Here is a 16,968-nt window from a genome sequence, read left to right as displayed (position 1 = left end):
ATATTTTATAATTTGTTCTTTGTTTTAATACTTTGCACCTCCATATTTTAATATTTTAAACTTTAAACCTATTTTAATGTTGCATTTAACCCAAATTTAAAATTCAACTTTGTTAAGTTAGTCTAGTGAATATTAATCCATAATTTTACTAAATTCCAATATTATTTATTAATTCTTCAAAAAATAGAAGAAAAAAAATTATTTTGATTAAACTAAAGCCGCATCATTTTCGTTCTAAGAATATTAGTAAGGAAAAAAGGCAAAAAAGAATGAAAATTCAAGAATCAAAAGTAAACTTATTAAATACATTTTACTAACTCACTACACTTACAAATTTATAACTAAAAGTTGAATTAAGAAACAAAAAAAAAGTTTAATGAATTTTAAAAAAATAAAAATATTTTTCTCATATTAAAGTTCTAACTTCACCCCTTCTGACTCAAGATACTAACTCTGCCACGTTCATTTTTCTCAACCCCCAATTTGAAGTCATGATGAAATGGCATGATATGAATAAATTTTTTATAAAATTATCCTCATTAATTTCACCCTCTCCCACTCTTTCACTTTCTTTGCCATAAAACTGAAAAGCATAATTATATACAATTTAAATTTATTAATTTTATAACTATTCATAAATAATGATTAATAAAATCATTTATTTCTTTAATAAAACTTACAATCAATGAAATGTTGCTTTCCATTCCACCCTCTCCCACTTTACTTCATTTCTTTTCATCAGTGATCGTTGCTTTCCATTCCCATTTATTCCTTTAATAGAACTCACAATGAAATGTTGCTTTCCATTCCACCCTCTTCCAAACATACTCTTAGATCTAGTGAAATTATAGAGCATGAACTTATTCATTAAGTAAATTATTTTTTATCTTTAAAAAATGATGTAATTTGATCTAGCCATTAACAGAAATTAATTTTAATCATTATTTGATAAGAAAATGACATAAAAAACCTCACAAATTACAATAAATGATCCAATAATTATAAACAATCTTTTTTTAAGTTCTTATCCATAATTTTTGGAGCATTTATTGTAATTTTTTTGGTCATTTTTTATAATTTTTAAGGTTATTTTTTTATTATTTGTTAGTTAAGATTAAAATTAATCTTTGCTAATAGCAGGGCTAAATTATGCCGTTTTTAAAAGGTGGAAAGAATAATTTCTGCAAGTTTTCCTGGATCTAGAATTCATTTGCTCATTCACCTTAAATAATTCCATAGCCCCCAGAAACATGGAACTGTGTTTGCCCTTTGAGTGGGACAGTAATTAGTAAACCTGATCTGGGAGTGGGGTGACGCATTTCCTGCGCCAACGTCTTGTTTCTTTGCCCTTGTCACGCCCCACGCAATGTCATCGTTGCTCACTGACTTCCTTCGTCAGGCAGGTGGCATCGCTGTCATCGACGGCGGCCTCGCCACGGAGCTCGAACGCCACGGTGCCGACCTCAACGATCCTCTTTGGAGTGCCAAATGCCTCCTCGCCTCGCCCCACCTCATTCGTGAGGTACTCTTTTCCAGATTGAAACTATCAGTTCCGGGTTGTTTAGTAGTTCTTGGAATCCAAAATTGTTCCCGATATCCACTCCAAGAGAGTAGTGGGCCCTCTCTCTGGGAATTGTCAATTTTGCGGAGTCTGATGATTCTGATTTAGCTATTGGCATAGTGCACAAGCATCACACACGATTGATTCATATTTGTGAACCTTGTAAATTTTACTTTTTTGTTTATGTAATTAATTATTTATTTATGCTTTTCTCCTATTTTGCAAAGTGTTGTGAGCCCCGTCTCTATATTGCCATTTTTGGAAGGTTTCTGAACCTGAAATTCACCGTTCATCTTTTAACTGGATTTACGACAGGTTTCTTTTGTCTTCGTTGTTTTTTCCTGTTTAGTAATAGTTATAGACTCTGGGTAATTTACGGACCTACTTGATGGAGCAGGTGCATCTTGATTACCTTGAAAATGGTGCCGATATTTTAATCACAGCATCTTATCAGGTAAGTACTTTTCGCTAAGGATGCGCTTTCATATGTTTGCTCTTCTTGAAACGAACTTGAGGCCGTTGTTGGTGCATAGGCCACCATTCAAGGTTTTCGAGCTAAAGGCTATTCTAACGAAGAAAGTGAAGCCTTGCTCAAAAAAAGTGTTGAAATTGCTATCGAAGCTCGACGCATATATTATGAAAGATGTGCTACATCTTGTTCAGAAGATGAATGTGATGGTAAAGTTTTCAAACAACGTCCGATCCTGGTGGCAGCATCAGTCGGCAGCTATGGAGCTTATTTGGCTGATGGATCAGAGTACAGGTGATATGACTAGTCTTTGCTATTCAATGCATTCATTCTGATTTTATTTATTTATGGCACCATGTAAGTTTTGTACTTGTTGATTGAAAGTCACAATGATCGTCACAATATTGGTTGAACACTGTGAGTAGCTATCTTGCACGCATGTGCACTGTTGAGCTTTTCTATTAAGAACTATAAACAGTTTGGAAAAAGAATGGAGTTTTATAAACACCTCATAAACTAGTTTTGTCAGTAATCACATTTCCTCATATTTTCTTTTTAACAGTGGCGATTATGGTGATGGCATTACGTTGGAAACTCTGAAAGATTTTCATAGGAGAAGAGTTCAAATATTAGCAGATTCAGGTGCTGACTTAATTGCATTTGAAACAGTGCCAAATAAGCTAGAAGCTCAGGTATCTTCAAAGCTTTGGAAATTCAGTGAACTGGAATCCTTCGTGGATAAATTGGAACTGAAACTCCCAACTTTATTGCATTCAGAACTAAAATCTAATGTCTTGGCAGTAGAGAAGATTACGGATAAATTTATTTGAATTGTTTTGATTACTTTCTATACGACATAATTCATTGATTTATGGGAACAACAGTTTTCAACAAAGCCAGTAAGAACATGAAGCAACCCTTCTTGGAGGAGAAATCTGAAAATGCGTGAAATAAGGCTTCTATTTCGGTTCTGTAAATTACATGTATTATTAGTCTTCATGCACTTTTGCAAATTCTGTGAGCTGCAACTAGAGGACTTTGTAAGCTGTCATACAATATGTCTGGAGAGAGAAAAGAAAACAACTGATTTCTATATCTAGAACAGTTTTTATTCTAGTCTTTCTCATGACTGAGGCTTTTTTTTTTTCTGTCTCTTAACCTTTCTCACTATAACTGCCCCCTGTTTCTGAAATAGTCGTCCCAAAAGAATTTGGTCTCAAAATCTGCCATTTGCTCAGATTGATGAAAAGAAACTGAGAAAGTAGTAAGTTTCCATTTTAGATAGGATCTGTATGATTGCTACTCGATTAATCTTACATATTGTGTGAGACACTAAGACGGGAACTAATTGAGCATAATATCCAGTATCCTGGAATGGTACAAAAACCAATTAGCTGTGGTGGAAATAGTAAGCTTGGAATGCTAATGGTCTTCGCTTCCGATGATTGTTTTCCTTCTGGTTTTGACTTTCACCTACTATGCTTGTTTATTACTTAGGCTTACGCAGAGCTTCTAGAAGAAGAAAACATAAAGATTCCTGCATGGTTTTCATTTAACTCCAAGGACGGAATTAATGTTGTTAGTGGTGATCCTTTAGCTGAATGTGGCTCAATTGCTGAGTCATGCAAAGGAGTTATTGCTGTTGGAATCAACTGCACTCCCCCTAGATTTATACATGGACTAATATTATCGCTTAAGAAGGTATATCATCAGGCTCTTCAATACCTAATTTAATTTGAATAATTTACTTGGGTGTATGTATATTGTCTTTGTTTGCGCATGCCGTAGCTGGATCATGGACTTTCTTTTTCTCCATTTGTTTTTAAAATTGTTCATGCAGCCCCTTCTTTTCTCTGGGTTTTTATGAATTACTGCAATTTCAGTATCTACCTCGTCCAGTTTTTTTCGTTTTGATCACCCGGTTACTATCTGGGTATGTCGAATAGATACATATGTTGTGGGTGTCAGATTTGCAAAATATGGCAAATGATCAGGCGTGTTCTTAACTGTATCTGAAAAGATTGCTGGTATAGCTGTAAATAGATTTTAACCCTGTACCTTGATGCCGTTTCTCTGTTCATGAGCCACTATTTGTTGCTTGTTGAAAATTGCCACGTTTGTTCTTCCATTTCTGATTTGCTGAAGAATAAATGTTGGTTCTAATTAGTTTCTATATTGTCGGATGCCATTTTGTAAAGTGCTTGTCTTTGATTGACATGCTAATCCTTCAGGTGACTACAAAACCAATTGTTATCTATCCAAACAGTGGGGAAAGCTACGATGGTGACAAAAAGGAGTGGGTGGTAAGTTCCTTTTCTCTGCTTCTGCTGTTACATTTTACATCGCTTTTCAAGGATCGAGAGGTCATGTCCATTTTAAAAAGAAAACCAATATAGATTACAGAGATGAAGTTGTGGCATCTAAAAATGATGATATAACAAAAGTGGACACAGTGGAAAAGTGTTGCAAATAAAACAAGGAGTAAAATACTGATGCTTCTTTGTTAGTACGATGGTCTTGACACATGCATATTTGGTCTCAAAAACTATTTTTTATTTTTGTGGATGGCTTGCAATAATGACTGTGTACCTGCTTTTATATGCAAGTTTACATATTGAAAGATATGGTATATATGATGAAACTGAACAAGTTATCTAACTGGTGATTTCAGACCATATGAGCAGCACACTTCATAGACATTAGCTATTATTTAATCGAGTCCAACAACTGCAGTTTTCTGTATATTTTTAAAGCACAGCTTTTTCTATTTTTCAAGGGTTATTGTGTTTATTTTCTTTTGTTACAAGTGCCTAATAGTTATTTCAATCAGAGGATCTCCTCCTCTGGTTCCGAAAGTTTGTAGATTATATCTGTTATATTTGTTGGACAGAGGTGGCAAATTGCGATCTATCTAATAATTTAAAAAGCATTCACTTTTCTGACCCCACCAAAAGAAAAGGCATTCACTTTTGACATAGTGAATAAGGAATATAGATAGTACTGATTGTACGTTATTGATGCAGGAAAATACCGGGGTTTCAGATGAAGATTTTGTATCGTATGTAAATAAATGGTGTGAGCTAGGAGCCTCCCTTGTAGGAGGTTGTTGCCGAACAACGCCAGCTACTGTCAGAGGCATATACAGGACACTCTCTCGCAGATCTGCAACTCTTGCCGCAGAGTGACTTCCCTCACATATCAGGCACGGAGTGCGATGCTACATCTTAAACATGTTTCAAATGCCAACAAGGCTGGCAGATGGTGCTGTGTCATGTTGCTCCTCTGGGCATTTTGAGATGGAAGACCTTGCTTATTTTTTTGGGTGTAACCATTCTGCACTGTTGGTCTTGATAGCATTTTGTTTTACCCTTGATGCCAGCACCACCTTCAACTTGAGGATCGCTTTGCGGGTCCCAGTCAAGATGAGTCTCGGCATTAACGGAAAAGTGTGGTTTTTTCTCCGTCTTTTATTTTATCATCTAGAAGGAACAATACCGATAATTGACACGTGAACCTCTGTAGACCTTTTGAAATGTGATTTTGATTTTTTGTTTGACAATGTTAGAATTATGACAATAACTGCATCTTAATTTTGCTCTTTTTAGCTTCTGGGGATCTCTCTTTGTCTTCCAAATGTTTTGGCATCATGACAGGGTAAGGCCACATGCTAATCAATTTCGAGAAATAATCTCTCAACCAGAACACTGGTCAACAAAATAATTTTTCAGTCAACTGAATTGAATTATGCAATTTAGTGGCACTAATGAAGCAAAACTTTTAAGGAGTAAGAGAGAATGACAATTAACTCCCAAGAAAGAGAAATAATAACAATTAGATTAATAAAATGTTCTAAAAAAATAACTTGTAAATGTCAAATTAAAAAAAAAAAGTATTAAACTCAAGAATTTCAACTGTAAATAAGATTTTTAAATTTTTAATGTAACTTTGAGTTTGCAATTATTTAAATTAATATTTGCAACTTATTTTTCAGAAAATTTAATTGCAAATCTAAATATCATAAATTCTCTTAGGATTTTATTGTCATTTCTAGTAAAATCTAACAAGATGCCTACTAGGCCGAGCAAGGGAAACGCATTCTATTCAAGTTCAACTGCAAGAACTGCATTTCCAAAGTTTCCCGGAGACCATCGTGGATTAACCCCCGAGTTGTTCAAGTTTCCAAATGCAAACCACAGTTACAACCAAATCATTTCAGCACATGGGATCCCGAAGACAGTAACACTTTACACGATGAAGATAATTTTAGGTTAGGATATCAAGTATCAAAACCAGAATATATACCGCTATCCCTCAGCAACCTCTTCTCTTCTTCAACATAATTTTTCCCGCGGCTTGCCTGACCAAGCTCTCTTTTTCTCTTCTCCTTCTGAGAAAAGGAGATGTTCTTCTTCTCTCTCTGAGTCTGAACAGTTGACAGCTGCTCACCAAGGGATATAGCAGCTCTTGTTTTCTGTCTTTCTTCAAATGACTCTTCAACCTCTTTGTTTCCAGGCCTTTCCTTTCCAGTTGACCAAGACCAATCTTGCTCCTTCTCCCCTTCCTTCGGTTGGGGCACGTTCAAGACTGAAGGTCCACCTTTAAATCCATGTCGCTTTAGAGCTTCAAAATCAATAACTCCGCTTTTCTGCTCTCTAGGTTTATCTGTAGACAAAGTAATACAGATAGCAAAGCAAAATTACGTAGGAACAAAACTAGAGAAAAAAATTTCACGATGATGCTGAGCTTCAAAAGCAATCGAGCATGAAGCTATCCAAATATACAAGTTCTCAAGCTGGGAACTTTCTTTTCTCATAGTTACCATTTTGCAGTTGCTGAAATTTCCACTACACATTATCATTCATTATTTCAACTACCATTTTGGTAGGGATAATCTTATTTCCCTTCCACTGTCAAAGTCCAATAAGTTTTGTCCTATATGTTTAAAAATATTTAAATACAACAAATTCCACCGCACCAGAGGGTCATGAGTATGATAACTCTCTTTGTTGACACATTTATTCACAAAATACCAAGATTTGTCATAATTACAACAGACATCAATTCAAATTCATTGGTCAAGGAACTAGGATATCTGGATGCCATATACAACTTAGATTCTTTTGTGAATTTATTAACAATGGAAAATCTATTGCGAGTTTGAACATGTTAGACTTTGGCATATATTGTACCTAGTTATTAACAGAGAAAAAGTTATTATCAGCAAATACCTTTTGATTTTTTCTTTCCAGTTTCACTATTGTGCTCGGAATCTGAATGTAATGATGAAGATTCATCTGATGATGAGTCATCATCATTGTCACTCCATGGCATTGTCCTCTTCATGATAAGAAAACTGTAAAAATACAAAGAATGTGATCAGGCTGTATTAGCCTGATCACTCGAGAATAAGACAGACAAAGAACTGTATTAGCCTCTCAGGCTGTCAAAAAATCCCACTAACATTTATAGCCTCTGTGCCTTAGTTCTAAAGACTCAGAAATAAAAATTACCATGGCCCTCTCGCAAAATAAGAAAAGGAAAAATAAAAACTTAAAAACTTCCCTTCCCAAGAAATGCAAAAAGTGAATGTCATCAGGCATTAGCAATTCACCCAAAAAAATAAAAAGGACAGCATTGTGATTGAACAAGAAGGCTGTCATAAGGTTTTTATGATCAATAGGGAAGCCACTAATCAAAGACTCCCCCGAGGCTTTCGCCACAGCAAAACAATCAAAGCAATCACAGAACTTTGAAAGCAAGTTGATAAAGGAAAAACTCCAAGACCTATGACATCTGATCTTCATAGTGCCAAAGAACTCTATTCAGCCAAATATAAATTTTTAACTAACACCGAGAAGAGTGATAAAATTCCAATTCAATTGCTCTCCTATCACTTAACAAAACCCATAAAAGATGTTGAAAAGGAAACCAACAAATTTTGCGTGAATAAATCCATCAAACTTGTGGACATCATCAAACATACAGAAAATCCATAAAAAAAAATATCCACAAGAATAATTATAGAGGCAGAGAACTACACTGTGCAGAAATATGAAAAAAGAAAAATTTTCAAAAGGAAGGAGAAAAAAGGACTTTAGCAGGAATATAGCAGAAAAACCATGCGCTTGCAAAAGAATTATGAACCAACAAGCCTGGTCAGTTTTCAGCAGCAACGAGAGAGCCCACTCACTGTCAGATTGACTCTATGAACAAGGACACAAATACAGAGTGAAATGTTGCGCTACGGCGACAGTCACGACAATGAAGGACTTTGGGCAACAAACGCACGATAACAATAAATTTAGCTCACCAATAAGAAAACAGAGAAGCATAGAGCGAGTGCTGGAGCAAACAAGGAAATCTGAAAGATTATAGTTACAGCTATAAAGCCTGGACGTCGAATTGAAGCTTGCTAAATCCCCAGGGAGATGGGCTTAACTGGAGGAGAGGTTGAATGGAAAGGGTTTGGGATTTTACTGTAGTCATCAATAAAGCGAAGGGATTAATATCAGTGATACGAAGAATATTATTTTGAGAGAAATAACTGATATTTCACAATTATTAATTTGATTTTATATAAATTTAGTTAACATTCCATTATTAAAATAAACAGTAATTCACCTGTGCAATGCACGGATCCTCTTATAAAAATTATAATGATTTTAATTCAACTTGCGTGACTGAGTGAGGTTATTCAAATAAAGTTATAATTATAATCATAAATATATTTTAAAATAATTAAAAATATACTATGTTGTAATCAATGTAAATAGTTGAACTGACCTCTTCTCAATTTCAACACAAATAGCCTTAATTCAAATTGACAATAAATAATTGTAATATAAGAAATTTTACTTGAAACATTAAAATTTGTAAATTTTACCATTCAATATAGGTGCTGACTTTATTCATGATAGGATGGATGAATAAATAGGAAGCAAAAAGAGAGTTGAAAACTTTCTTAATGCTCTGAAAAAAAAAAAAAAAACCTACTGCTATGATGAATATGATGAAAGCATTAGTTGAATAATTAATTGTTATCATGATAACACATTCTTAAAAATGAATATCTTGTACTACTAAACAATCAAGATGATAGAACAATGTGTTGGACCTCTCATATAACAAAGAACATCATTGGCAAAGGCATCTGACAAAGTAACTTTAAGATAATTTCTTCTATTTATTTTCACACAAAAACCATTAAATAATGAAATTTAATCTCTAAAATCATTAAAACACAAAAAACACATAAAAGTAAGCAGATTTATATACTTATCATCATCATCTAATAGTATATCAAGCCTTTGCTCTTGCCATCCATTGGCAACGACCTTTTTGAATCTCCTCAACTGCGACAAGTCTCTTTATAATATCTACATTCATAAAGAATAAACTTTACGCTATGAAATTAGGAACAAAAAAGAATGTATATTAATGTATTAAAAAAAATGACCTATTGACTAAATATTCCTTCCTTGAATCACCGCAAATGATATCACCAAATGGGGTGAAGTAAAATCCACGAGAATGAATCTTTTTGTTATCCACCACAAGTTGCACAATAATTGAATGCTAAAACATCAACTTAAAAATATGGCATGTGGTCCTATATGATCCATAATTCTCAACAATGCCAAATTACACGAGAACACAGGCATGACTTTCATAAAGAAATCGAGAATGGTGATGAACAACTTCTTTCTTGACAAAAGTTCCAATTCAATCACTCTAGAAAAAACGCAAGTAGAAAATATAAAAATATGATTTTATGAGAAATCAATTAGTCTATTAAATAAATAATAGAATATTCAAAAGTTTAGAACGAAACACATGACTTTGTCTTGCAAAACCATCTCAAGTGATGTAGGCTTGTTTGGAGTAGCGTGATGAACAATGAACCACAACAAACAATGCACATTTGATCTTCTAGTCCTCACGATATCAATTAATGGAACAAATGCAATTAAATGTGGAAGCCATTTGAAAGAATAATATCACGGTTGAAAACTTTATAAATGAATAGGTTTGCCTCACATTGTGTGGGTATGTAGTTTTTATATACACTTGTCTTAGTTCACATGTTATGCCAGTTTAGAACGTATGAGGAAAAGGATAACTCTATGATCTCAAAGCAACGCTACATGTTTAGTAAGAAGGAGGATGGAGAAGTGGGAAAAGTAGGGGTGAAGATATGAATGGGATAGTTAGAAGAAAACCTTTGATGAAGTTTCAATTTTCATGCTTCTTGAATTTTTGTCTTAATTTTTAAAAAATATAATTACAAATAAAAATTTAATGTTATTCTTGACATGTTTACACATAATCGCTCATTCAAATATCAAGGAAATTATGTTATTATATTTAATTTAAACAATAGAATTTAACTTGATATCAGTTAATTACTTAATTCATAAATTGTATATATTTAATTAAATTATAAATGGGAATTATATTAATTAATAACATATATAAAATTTAATGTAAGTATTTTATAATTCACACGATTATAATTCAATTTTAATTTGTCTACTTATATGATTTAATATGCCATAAAATCAATTAAATTATTATTCACAAAATTATTATATCAATTCAAAATTATTCATGAAATGATAATATTCAAGAAGTTATATTTAAGATTATGGGAGAGAATATCAAGAATAGAGAAAATCAGTTTTTGTTGATTTTTAAATAATAATTTTATATTAGGAATATGCATTCTTAATATAGATATACTTAATATTTTTAAAATTAAAATTTTAAATCATGAATTAGTTAAAAAATTATATTTAAAATTTTGAGATCACAGGAGAGAAGTTAGATTTTTAAATTATAATATTATAAATTGAAAAAAAAATAAATTTACTTAAATTCTTCCCTAGGTCTAGAGATGAATTAATATAATTTATAAAAATTTATAAATAGAAGATAGTTCATTGAATTAAATTGAAAATTTTAAAATTAAATTATAATTTAAAAAATTATATATATTTGAGATCACGGGAAAAATATCAAGGATAAATTTTTTTTTTAGATCAATTTTTAAAATAATAATTTTATATAATTAACGTCTAAGTCTCTTTTTAAAAAACTTAGTAAAAAGATTGAAAATAAGTATAAAAACTAAATCCTAATCTCATTAGATATATATAGATAATTTGATATTTAAAATTTATATTTTTTTGAAAAAATATGTTTCCGTGTTTAATAAACATTTATGACTTTTGATTATGATACGTGATTAGTCGGTTTATTAATGGTTGATTTGGATAGCATGCAAGGGTTAGGTGGAGCTGTCTAAAACGCGCAACGTATCGGATTCAATTTAGTTATATTTCTCTCTCTCTCTCTCTCTCTCTCTCTCACAATAATATAAGTAACATTTGCATTCGCAAAATAGTACGAAGTACAGCAATATAGCAACTACAGACAAAGCAAACCACAAGCTAAACAAGAACAAATAAGGCTGGGGGAGCAAGGTAAGATCATTTGCAAAGGTATAACCCAATTTGGCCGAGTGGTCAGCCAATTGGTTTTCCTTTTTATAAAAAAATAAAATCTAACATCCCAAATTATCAATTCCTACTGACCAATTTCCTAGTGACTTCAATAATGTTATTGTAAGGATTATATTGCACTCGCACAATCATAAAAAAACTTTCACAATCTTAACTTCACATAATCAACATAGTTTAAGGTGTCTTATAAAGGCCATGAATGTAGTCATATCTCCTGGTTGCATATTATAAAGGCCATGAATGTAGTCATCTCACCACTTCTCTTCTCTCTCTCTCTCTCTCTCTCTCTCTCTCTTTGTTTTCACGTTTCCTCTTCCTGTGTCTCCTAGGTATATGTTGGATTGAGAGATGCGCTAAAAAATTTAAACTTAAAATATCAATTACGGTTATAAACCAATTAAATTCATTTAAGTCAATGTAAATAAAAGAGTTATTTTTTAAATGTTGAACTTTTCTAACTTCCTTTAGACCTTAAGAGTTGACAATATAGGTTTGTTCCTTTTATTCGTATTCACAGGAACCTAGCTCTCCCAATATCTAACATCCGTATGCGCATAAGCCTTGAAAGATCTAATCTTCTGATCTCAGTCAGACATTCTTTCTCTTTCTAGAGTATTTTTGTGGCTTTCAAAATTTTATTGTCAATAGACTCTTGATTTTGAAGCTCATCCCTTCTCTATCTTATATATATTAAGGTTTTGGTCTTTTCTTGTGAATTTTCAAAAATAATCATAATTATTTTAAAATTATATCTTTAATTAGTGAAAATAAAATTTAATTTATCTCATAAATTAAATTTATGATATCATATCTTATTTAAATTTATATAAATTTAAATTATAAAACTAATATGATATTCTTTCATATCATGTTAGTTATTAAATTTAATCTATCATATAAAATTAAATTTAAAACTAGCACAATATAATATAATATATATACATACACACACAAATATATATATATATATATATATCAATATATATATAATATTATATTTCAAATTTTATATTTTATACACACACCGATATATATATATATATATATATATCAGATAAATATTCAAATATATATATATATATATATATAATTCATTTACCTAGATAAAGCATTGCATTTATTGAGTCTTGATACATTTCTAATTCAATGAAATTAAACATTATAACTCAAGTTGAATTGTTCTTGTGTATGACCTTGAAGGTCCATCTGAAGTTGGCAATAGGCCAATAATGCTATTAGCCCATAAATCAAAAATGACCTCTAGCAAGGCATTGTAACTACCCAATTCATATAGAGATCAATGATTCGATCTAACTTATTATATAACTATATCACATCCCTTTTGTCATGTGATATTTTAGTCAAGTGTGAGATATGAAATTATCATTTTCTTTTACCTGACCATTACTTTCTCAATCTTTGAGTGGACTGACTTTAGTAATGAAAAATTTATTTTCATTATATTATGACCATACATTTTCTCAATCTTACTCATCGAGGGGTCTAATAATACTTCTCTATTAATGTGAGGGACAAATTCTATCTTGACTACTTATATTACCTCTACATGAATATTATTAAACTCAATCATAGCATTTATGATCACTCAATTAAAGGTGAGTTTTGATTAGGTCAAAGTTCAATGGTTATTATGTAGGAAACCATGATGATTTTAGGTCAAAGGGCTTAGTGACATGGTTATATATGACATAAGCTTATAACTTGTACCATGCAGCTCTCATAGCGGGTTAGTCTAGCACCTTATACCCTTTTAAATGCCTATGATTTTGATTTATATCTTCATAATTAATCAAATTTATATTAGTCTTGTTTCATATATAATCCCTCATAGATGATCAACCGGAGATATTTGAGACAATCAATATAGTTTATCCAATGATATAGTTATCATAATGAACATGTAATTAATATAATAGTATAAAAAAAATTCATTAAATAACAATGTTCATAATATAATGATTGATGATAAAATATAATTTCCAACGGTATATGCCCGCGGGGACATGTGGAGGGTTTGCATCCTACTTCCCTTAAAAAATTTTTAAAATTTATTTTACTAAAATTGTTAAAATTGATTTTAGTTCCCCATATTTTATGTTATTTGAACTTTTTCTCCCATACGTACCATGCTAGATGCGTCCCTATACATGCCCATGCCCATGCTGAAGCCAACTGAGTCTGAAAAAAAATTGATAACAATGCTGCTTTTGTTATTAAAAAAATCTTTTAATAATAAAATGTTAGTTCAGTTAGAAATGACTTAGTCTATAACTTACAAGGAGCCTATTCAGACACACATCTAGCATTAATTCTGAACCTCAAATTATAATTTTGGAAAATCTTATCTAAAAGTCACAGAATTTTTTCAAACCCCATTTGTCTTTCGAAATTTTATTTGGCATAAGCTATATTTTAATTATTTGAGAATCAATTCTTGACATTTGAACTCCCTATTTTTATAATTGATTCTCAAAAATTATTCAAATACCTTCAATTATTAAAGTTAATTTCAAAAAATATATATTATCCAAATATCATAACATTTTGTTAATCAATTTTTTTATGATTATATTTAAAATCATATTAATTAATTTTTTTATAATTAATTATATCCAATTGAAATCCAAACGCACCTTAATTGTTTTTGTTATATAAAAAGCACTAGTATATAAAAAAAAAAAACTTTAGGTGTCAATGTTTAAAATATGTCAGATTTTAATATGAACAGAATGTGGAGGATTTTTGGTCAAAGAATGTAGAGAATTAATGTTGAAAGTTGAAAGAGTTTCAGTGCTTAGATATGGCTGTTAGTAACTTGGTATAGTACATGTCATGTTTCAATTTTTCATCGAATTATTATGTTAAAATACATTGGGATTATATGAAACAAGAGCATGGCTTACCTATTTTAAGAGAAGCAAACTTCTGAAATTCTGGTAGATGAAGAAAACATGCGTTAAGCTCTTATGAACTAATTGCCCGAAGTTTTCTTTCTTTGTTTCTTCCCAAGATTTAATGTTAATATTTGAAGTTCTCCCAACAATAACAACAAATATTAATTGCCGAGCCAGCTCGCATTCAAGTCATATCCTCATTAGATCTAGCTCGCTTTCAACCCCGCTCATTCCCTCAACATTTTCTCTAGCATCATCCTTAAAAGATGTTAGTTGATCAAATCTTTGAACCCAGAGTTTTTTTTTAAAATAATAATAATAATAATAAAGGATTCCAGCTGCTAGAGTGGCCCACTTTATCCCTGTATTTTAACGGCTTCCTTCTTATGTTGTACACTGAAAAAAGTGTATCACTGTGATCATATATCGTGTGCTTGGGATAATTTCTTTAAGTGAGACCAAAAGAAGATTACGTCCCTAAGTGTACAAGTGCAACCTCCTCTTTGTTTTGCGAAGAGCATGCATGAGGAGGGTGAAAAGATGAATCCATCCAAAGATTTGACGAAAAGAGGTAGAAATAATTGAAAGGCTCAATTTGAGAGGTTTAAAGTTTAATTTATGAAAACCAAGTACGAGAAAAGGTAACGGTAGGAGCTGGAATGAATAGGTTTTAAAGCTGAAAAGGGAAAAGAAGACCAAAGAATACAGTTAATACATGTACACCACCCCATCAATAGCAGAGGAAGACACTTTGGCCAAAGTAGAATTAAAGATGCATCCTTTGACCGCCTCGTTCATCTGTATATCACCACACTTATTGGATCTAGATACTCTTGTTGAAAACTCTTTTTTTTTTTGGGAGAAAAAATCTGGTTTATGTTTTATAATACTCCGTCTTATTTTTAAAACCGGAGGGATTGTTTTTTTTTTTCCCCCCGAAAGAAGAAAGACGTATTGGGGGATTCTTTCAAAAATGGAAAATGAGAGGAGTGCGTTTGAGGGCTTGAGCGATGAAATGAAATGAGACGGAGAGGGTTTAAATAATTGGGTGGCTGCATCAGCATGACAAGCACGTGCAAGATATAGGTAGGGTAGGGTGTAGCATACAAGCAAAGTAAATTTAAAAAGCCCCTACGCCAACAAAAATTAGGGGGGAAAGGACCAGGATGAGAGAGAGAGAGAGAGAGAGATGAGGAATGACTGAGATTTCATCATTGAAGCTGAATTATATAAGGCGTCGCCCTTGCATGACGAATTGACGATTGACTTCAGTTTCATTTGCTCCACATTGCAATCCCTCTCCCTCCCTCCCTCTCTCTGCATCAATTGGCATGTGGCCACCTCACTCTCACTCACATTTCAGCCATGCCAACAAATGAACACTGTGTGTTTGTGTGTATGAATGATTCCTGCTACCACAAACTTATATGACAACTCATCCTCCTCACATTTGGATTTACAATGTAATATGGAGGGAGAGTGTCACTCCCTTGTATATGATGTGCCTTCCTTCATGTGATTATTATTTGTTCAACGTTCTGACCCCAAAACAGAAACGTATCTATATATTTTACCGAAAAAACAGAAATACGTGTATATTTATATTTATTTGGACAACCACGTGACAAAGCTTCGCCAGCTATCCACACTTGGAGTTGAAGCTAAAATCCTTTACATGCTAGTGGAACCTTCAACATGGTATGCAACTCCGTTGTCAACTTTATTTGATTAATCGCTTGGTTTAATTAGCAAGGCAGTTGCATCAATTTAATTAGAAATCTTGAATTTGAATTCTATAACCACAAAAGATGATGATTGAGATTATTCAAAAAAATTTTATTTTGACTCGATTTGAATTGATATAGGATGTTTGTTAAAAAAAAAAACATTTGGTTAAATGCTTTCATCTCTTCCACTTCCTCAATACCTCTTTTTTTTTTTAAAAAAAAAAAAACAAAGTTGCAACATCAAAACTCGCGATTTCGAGAATGCAAGGATGAAGGAAAATTAATGGTAGTCTCCAGAGCGAGGGGGATTGGAACACGGACTCCCACATGTGGTATTAGCGTAACAAGAAAGGGGTTGGAGACTCCAACCGAGACGTTACTTTGGTGCCTAGGTTCTATTAAACTAGGATTTTGTAGACAGTTTCACAAAATTCTAGGAGATCGCGTGGCCTCAGCAGCGAGACCAAACCTCCTCGTTGCCTAACAAGATCCTACATTCGTGTGAAACTGTATTCAAGTGGTTCATTGGACGCCGCGTCCCACCCTTAAAGCATGATTTCAATGCATGAACCCATGTGCTTTTAGCAGTTTCCAGCAATTGAAATGCGAATTGCTCAATAGATGAACCCACCGCCCCCCAAGCATTTGATAAATTTGCCTTGTTGTCTTCTTGTGTGCCACTCTAACATTCATTGCCACGCTTTGGTGCTGTTTTACACAAAAAGTAGCTAACAGAGTTTTAGAGGACACTTTTGTAGGACCAATGAATTCTCCA

The 16,968-nt window shown here is 32.5% G+C and overlaps 2 protein-coding genes across 3 annotated transcripts; one reads left to right on the top strand and one right to left on the bottom strand.

The window, feature by feature from the left end:
- The first annotated feature begins 1,256 nt into the window (after positions 1–1,256).
- Positions 1,257–5,634, top strand: LOC129317485 (selenocysteine methyltransferase-like). The gene is made up of 7 exons (XM_054961806.1): positions 1,257–1,522; positions 1,959–2,015; positions 2,095–2,324; positions 2,593–2,722; positions 3,528–3,731; positions 4,262–4,333; positions 5,054–5,634. Exons 1-7 carry the CDS (start codon positions 1,367–1,369, stop codon positions 5,213–5,215), a joined length of 1,011 nt encoding a protein of 336 aa, XP_054817781.1. The 5' UTR covers positions 1,257–1,366; the 3' UTR covers positions 5,216–5,634.
- Positions 5,635–6,103: 469 nt separating this feature from the next.
- LOC129288571 (uncharacterized) lies at positions 6,104–8,512 on the bottom strand. 2 transcript variants are annotated; one of them, XM_054925221.1, is made up of 3 exons: positions 8,341–8,512; positions 7,259–7,421; positions 6,104–6,692 (listed from the first exon to the last, which is right to left on the bottom strand). In XM_054925221.1, the coding sequence occupies exons 2-3, from the start codon at positions 7,371–7,373 to the stop codon at positions 6,307–6,309; spliced, it is 501 nt and encodes a 166-aa protein (XP_054781196.1). In that variant the 5' UTR covers positions 7,374–7,421; positions 8,341–8,512; the 3' UTR covers positions 6,104–6,306. The 2 variants fall into 2 exon arrangements, with proteins under 2 accessions (XP_054781196.1, XP_054781188.1); XM_054925213.1 differs by having other exon boundaries at positions 7,259–7,383.
- Between the last annotated feature and the right edge of the window lie 8,456 nt (positions 8,513–16,968).

The sequence above is a fragment of the Prosopis cineraria genome, unplaced genomic scaffold (genome assembly GCF_029017545.1).
Source record: "Prosopis cineraria cultivar Desert tree isolate PC_DT_omini unplaced genomic scaffold, ASM2901754v1 PC1, whole genome shotgun sequence".
In the NCBI taxonomy this organism is placed as follows: Eukaryota; Viridiplantae; Streptophyta; class Magnoliopsida; order Fabales; family Fabaceae; genus Prosopis; species Prosopis cineraria.
The sequence above is the reverse complement of the archived record's forward strand: the minus strand, read 5'-3'. Positions and strand labels throughout refer to the sequence as shown.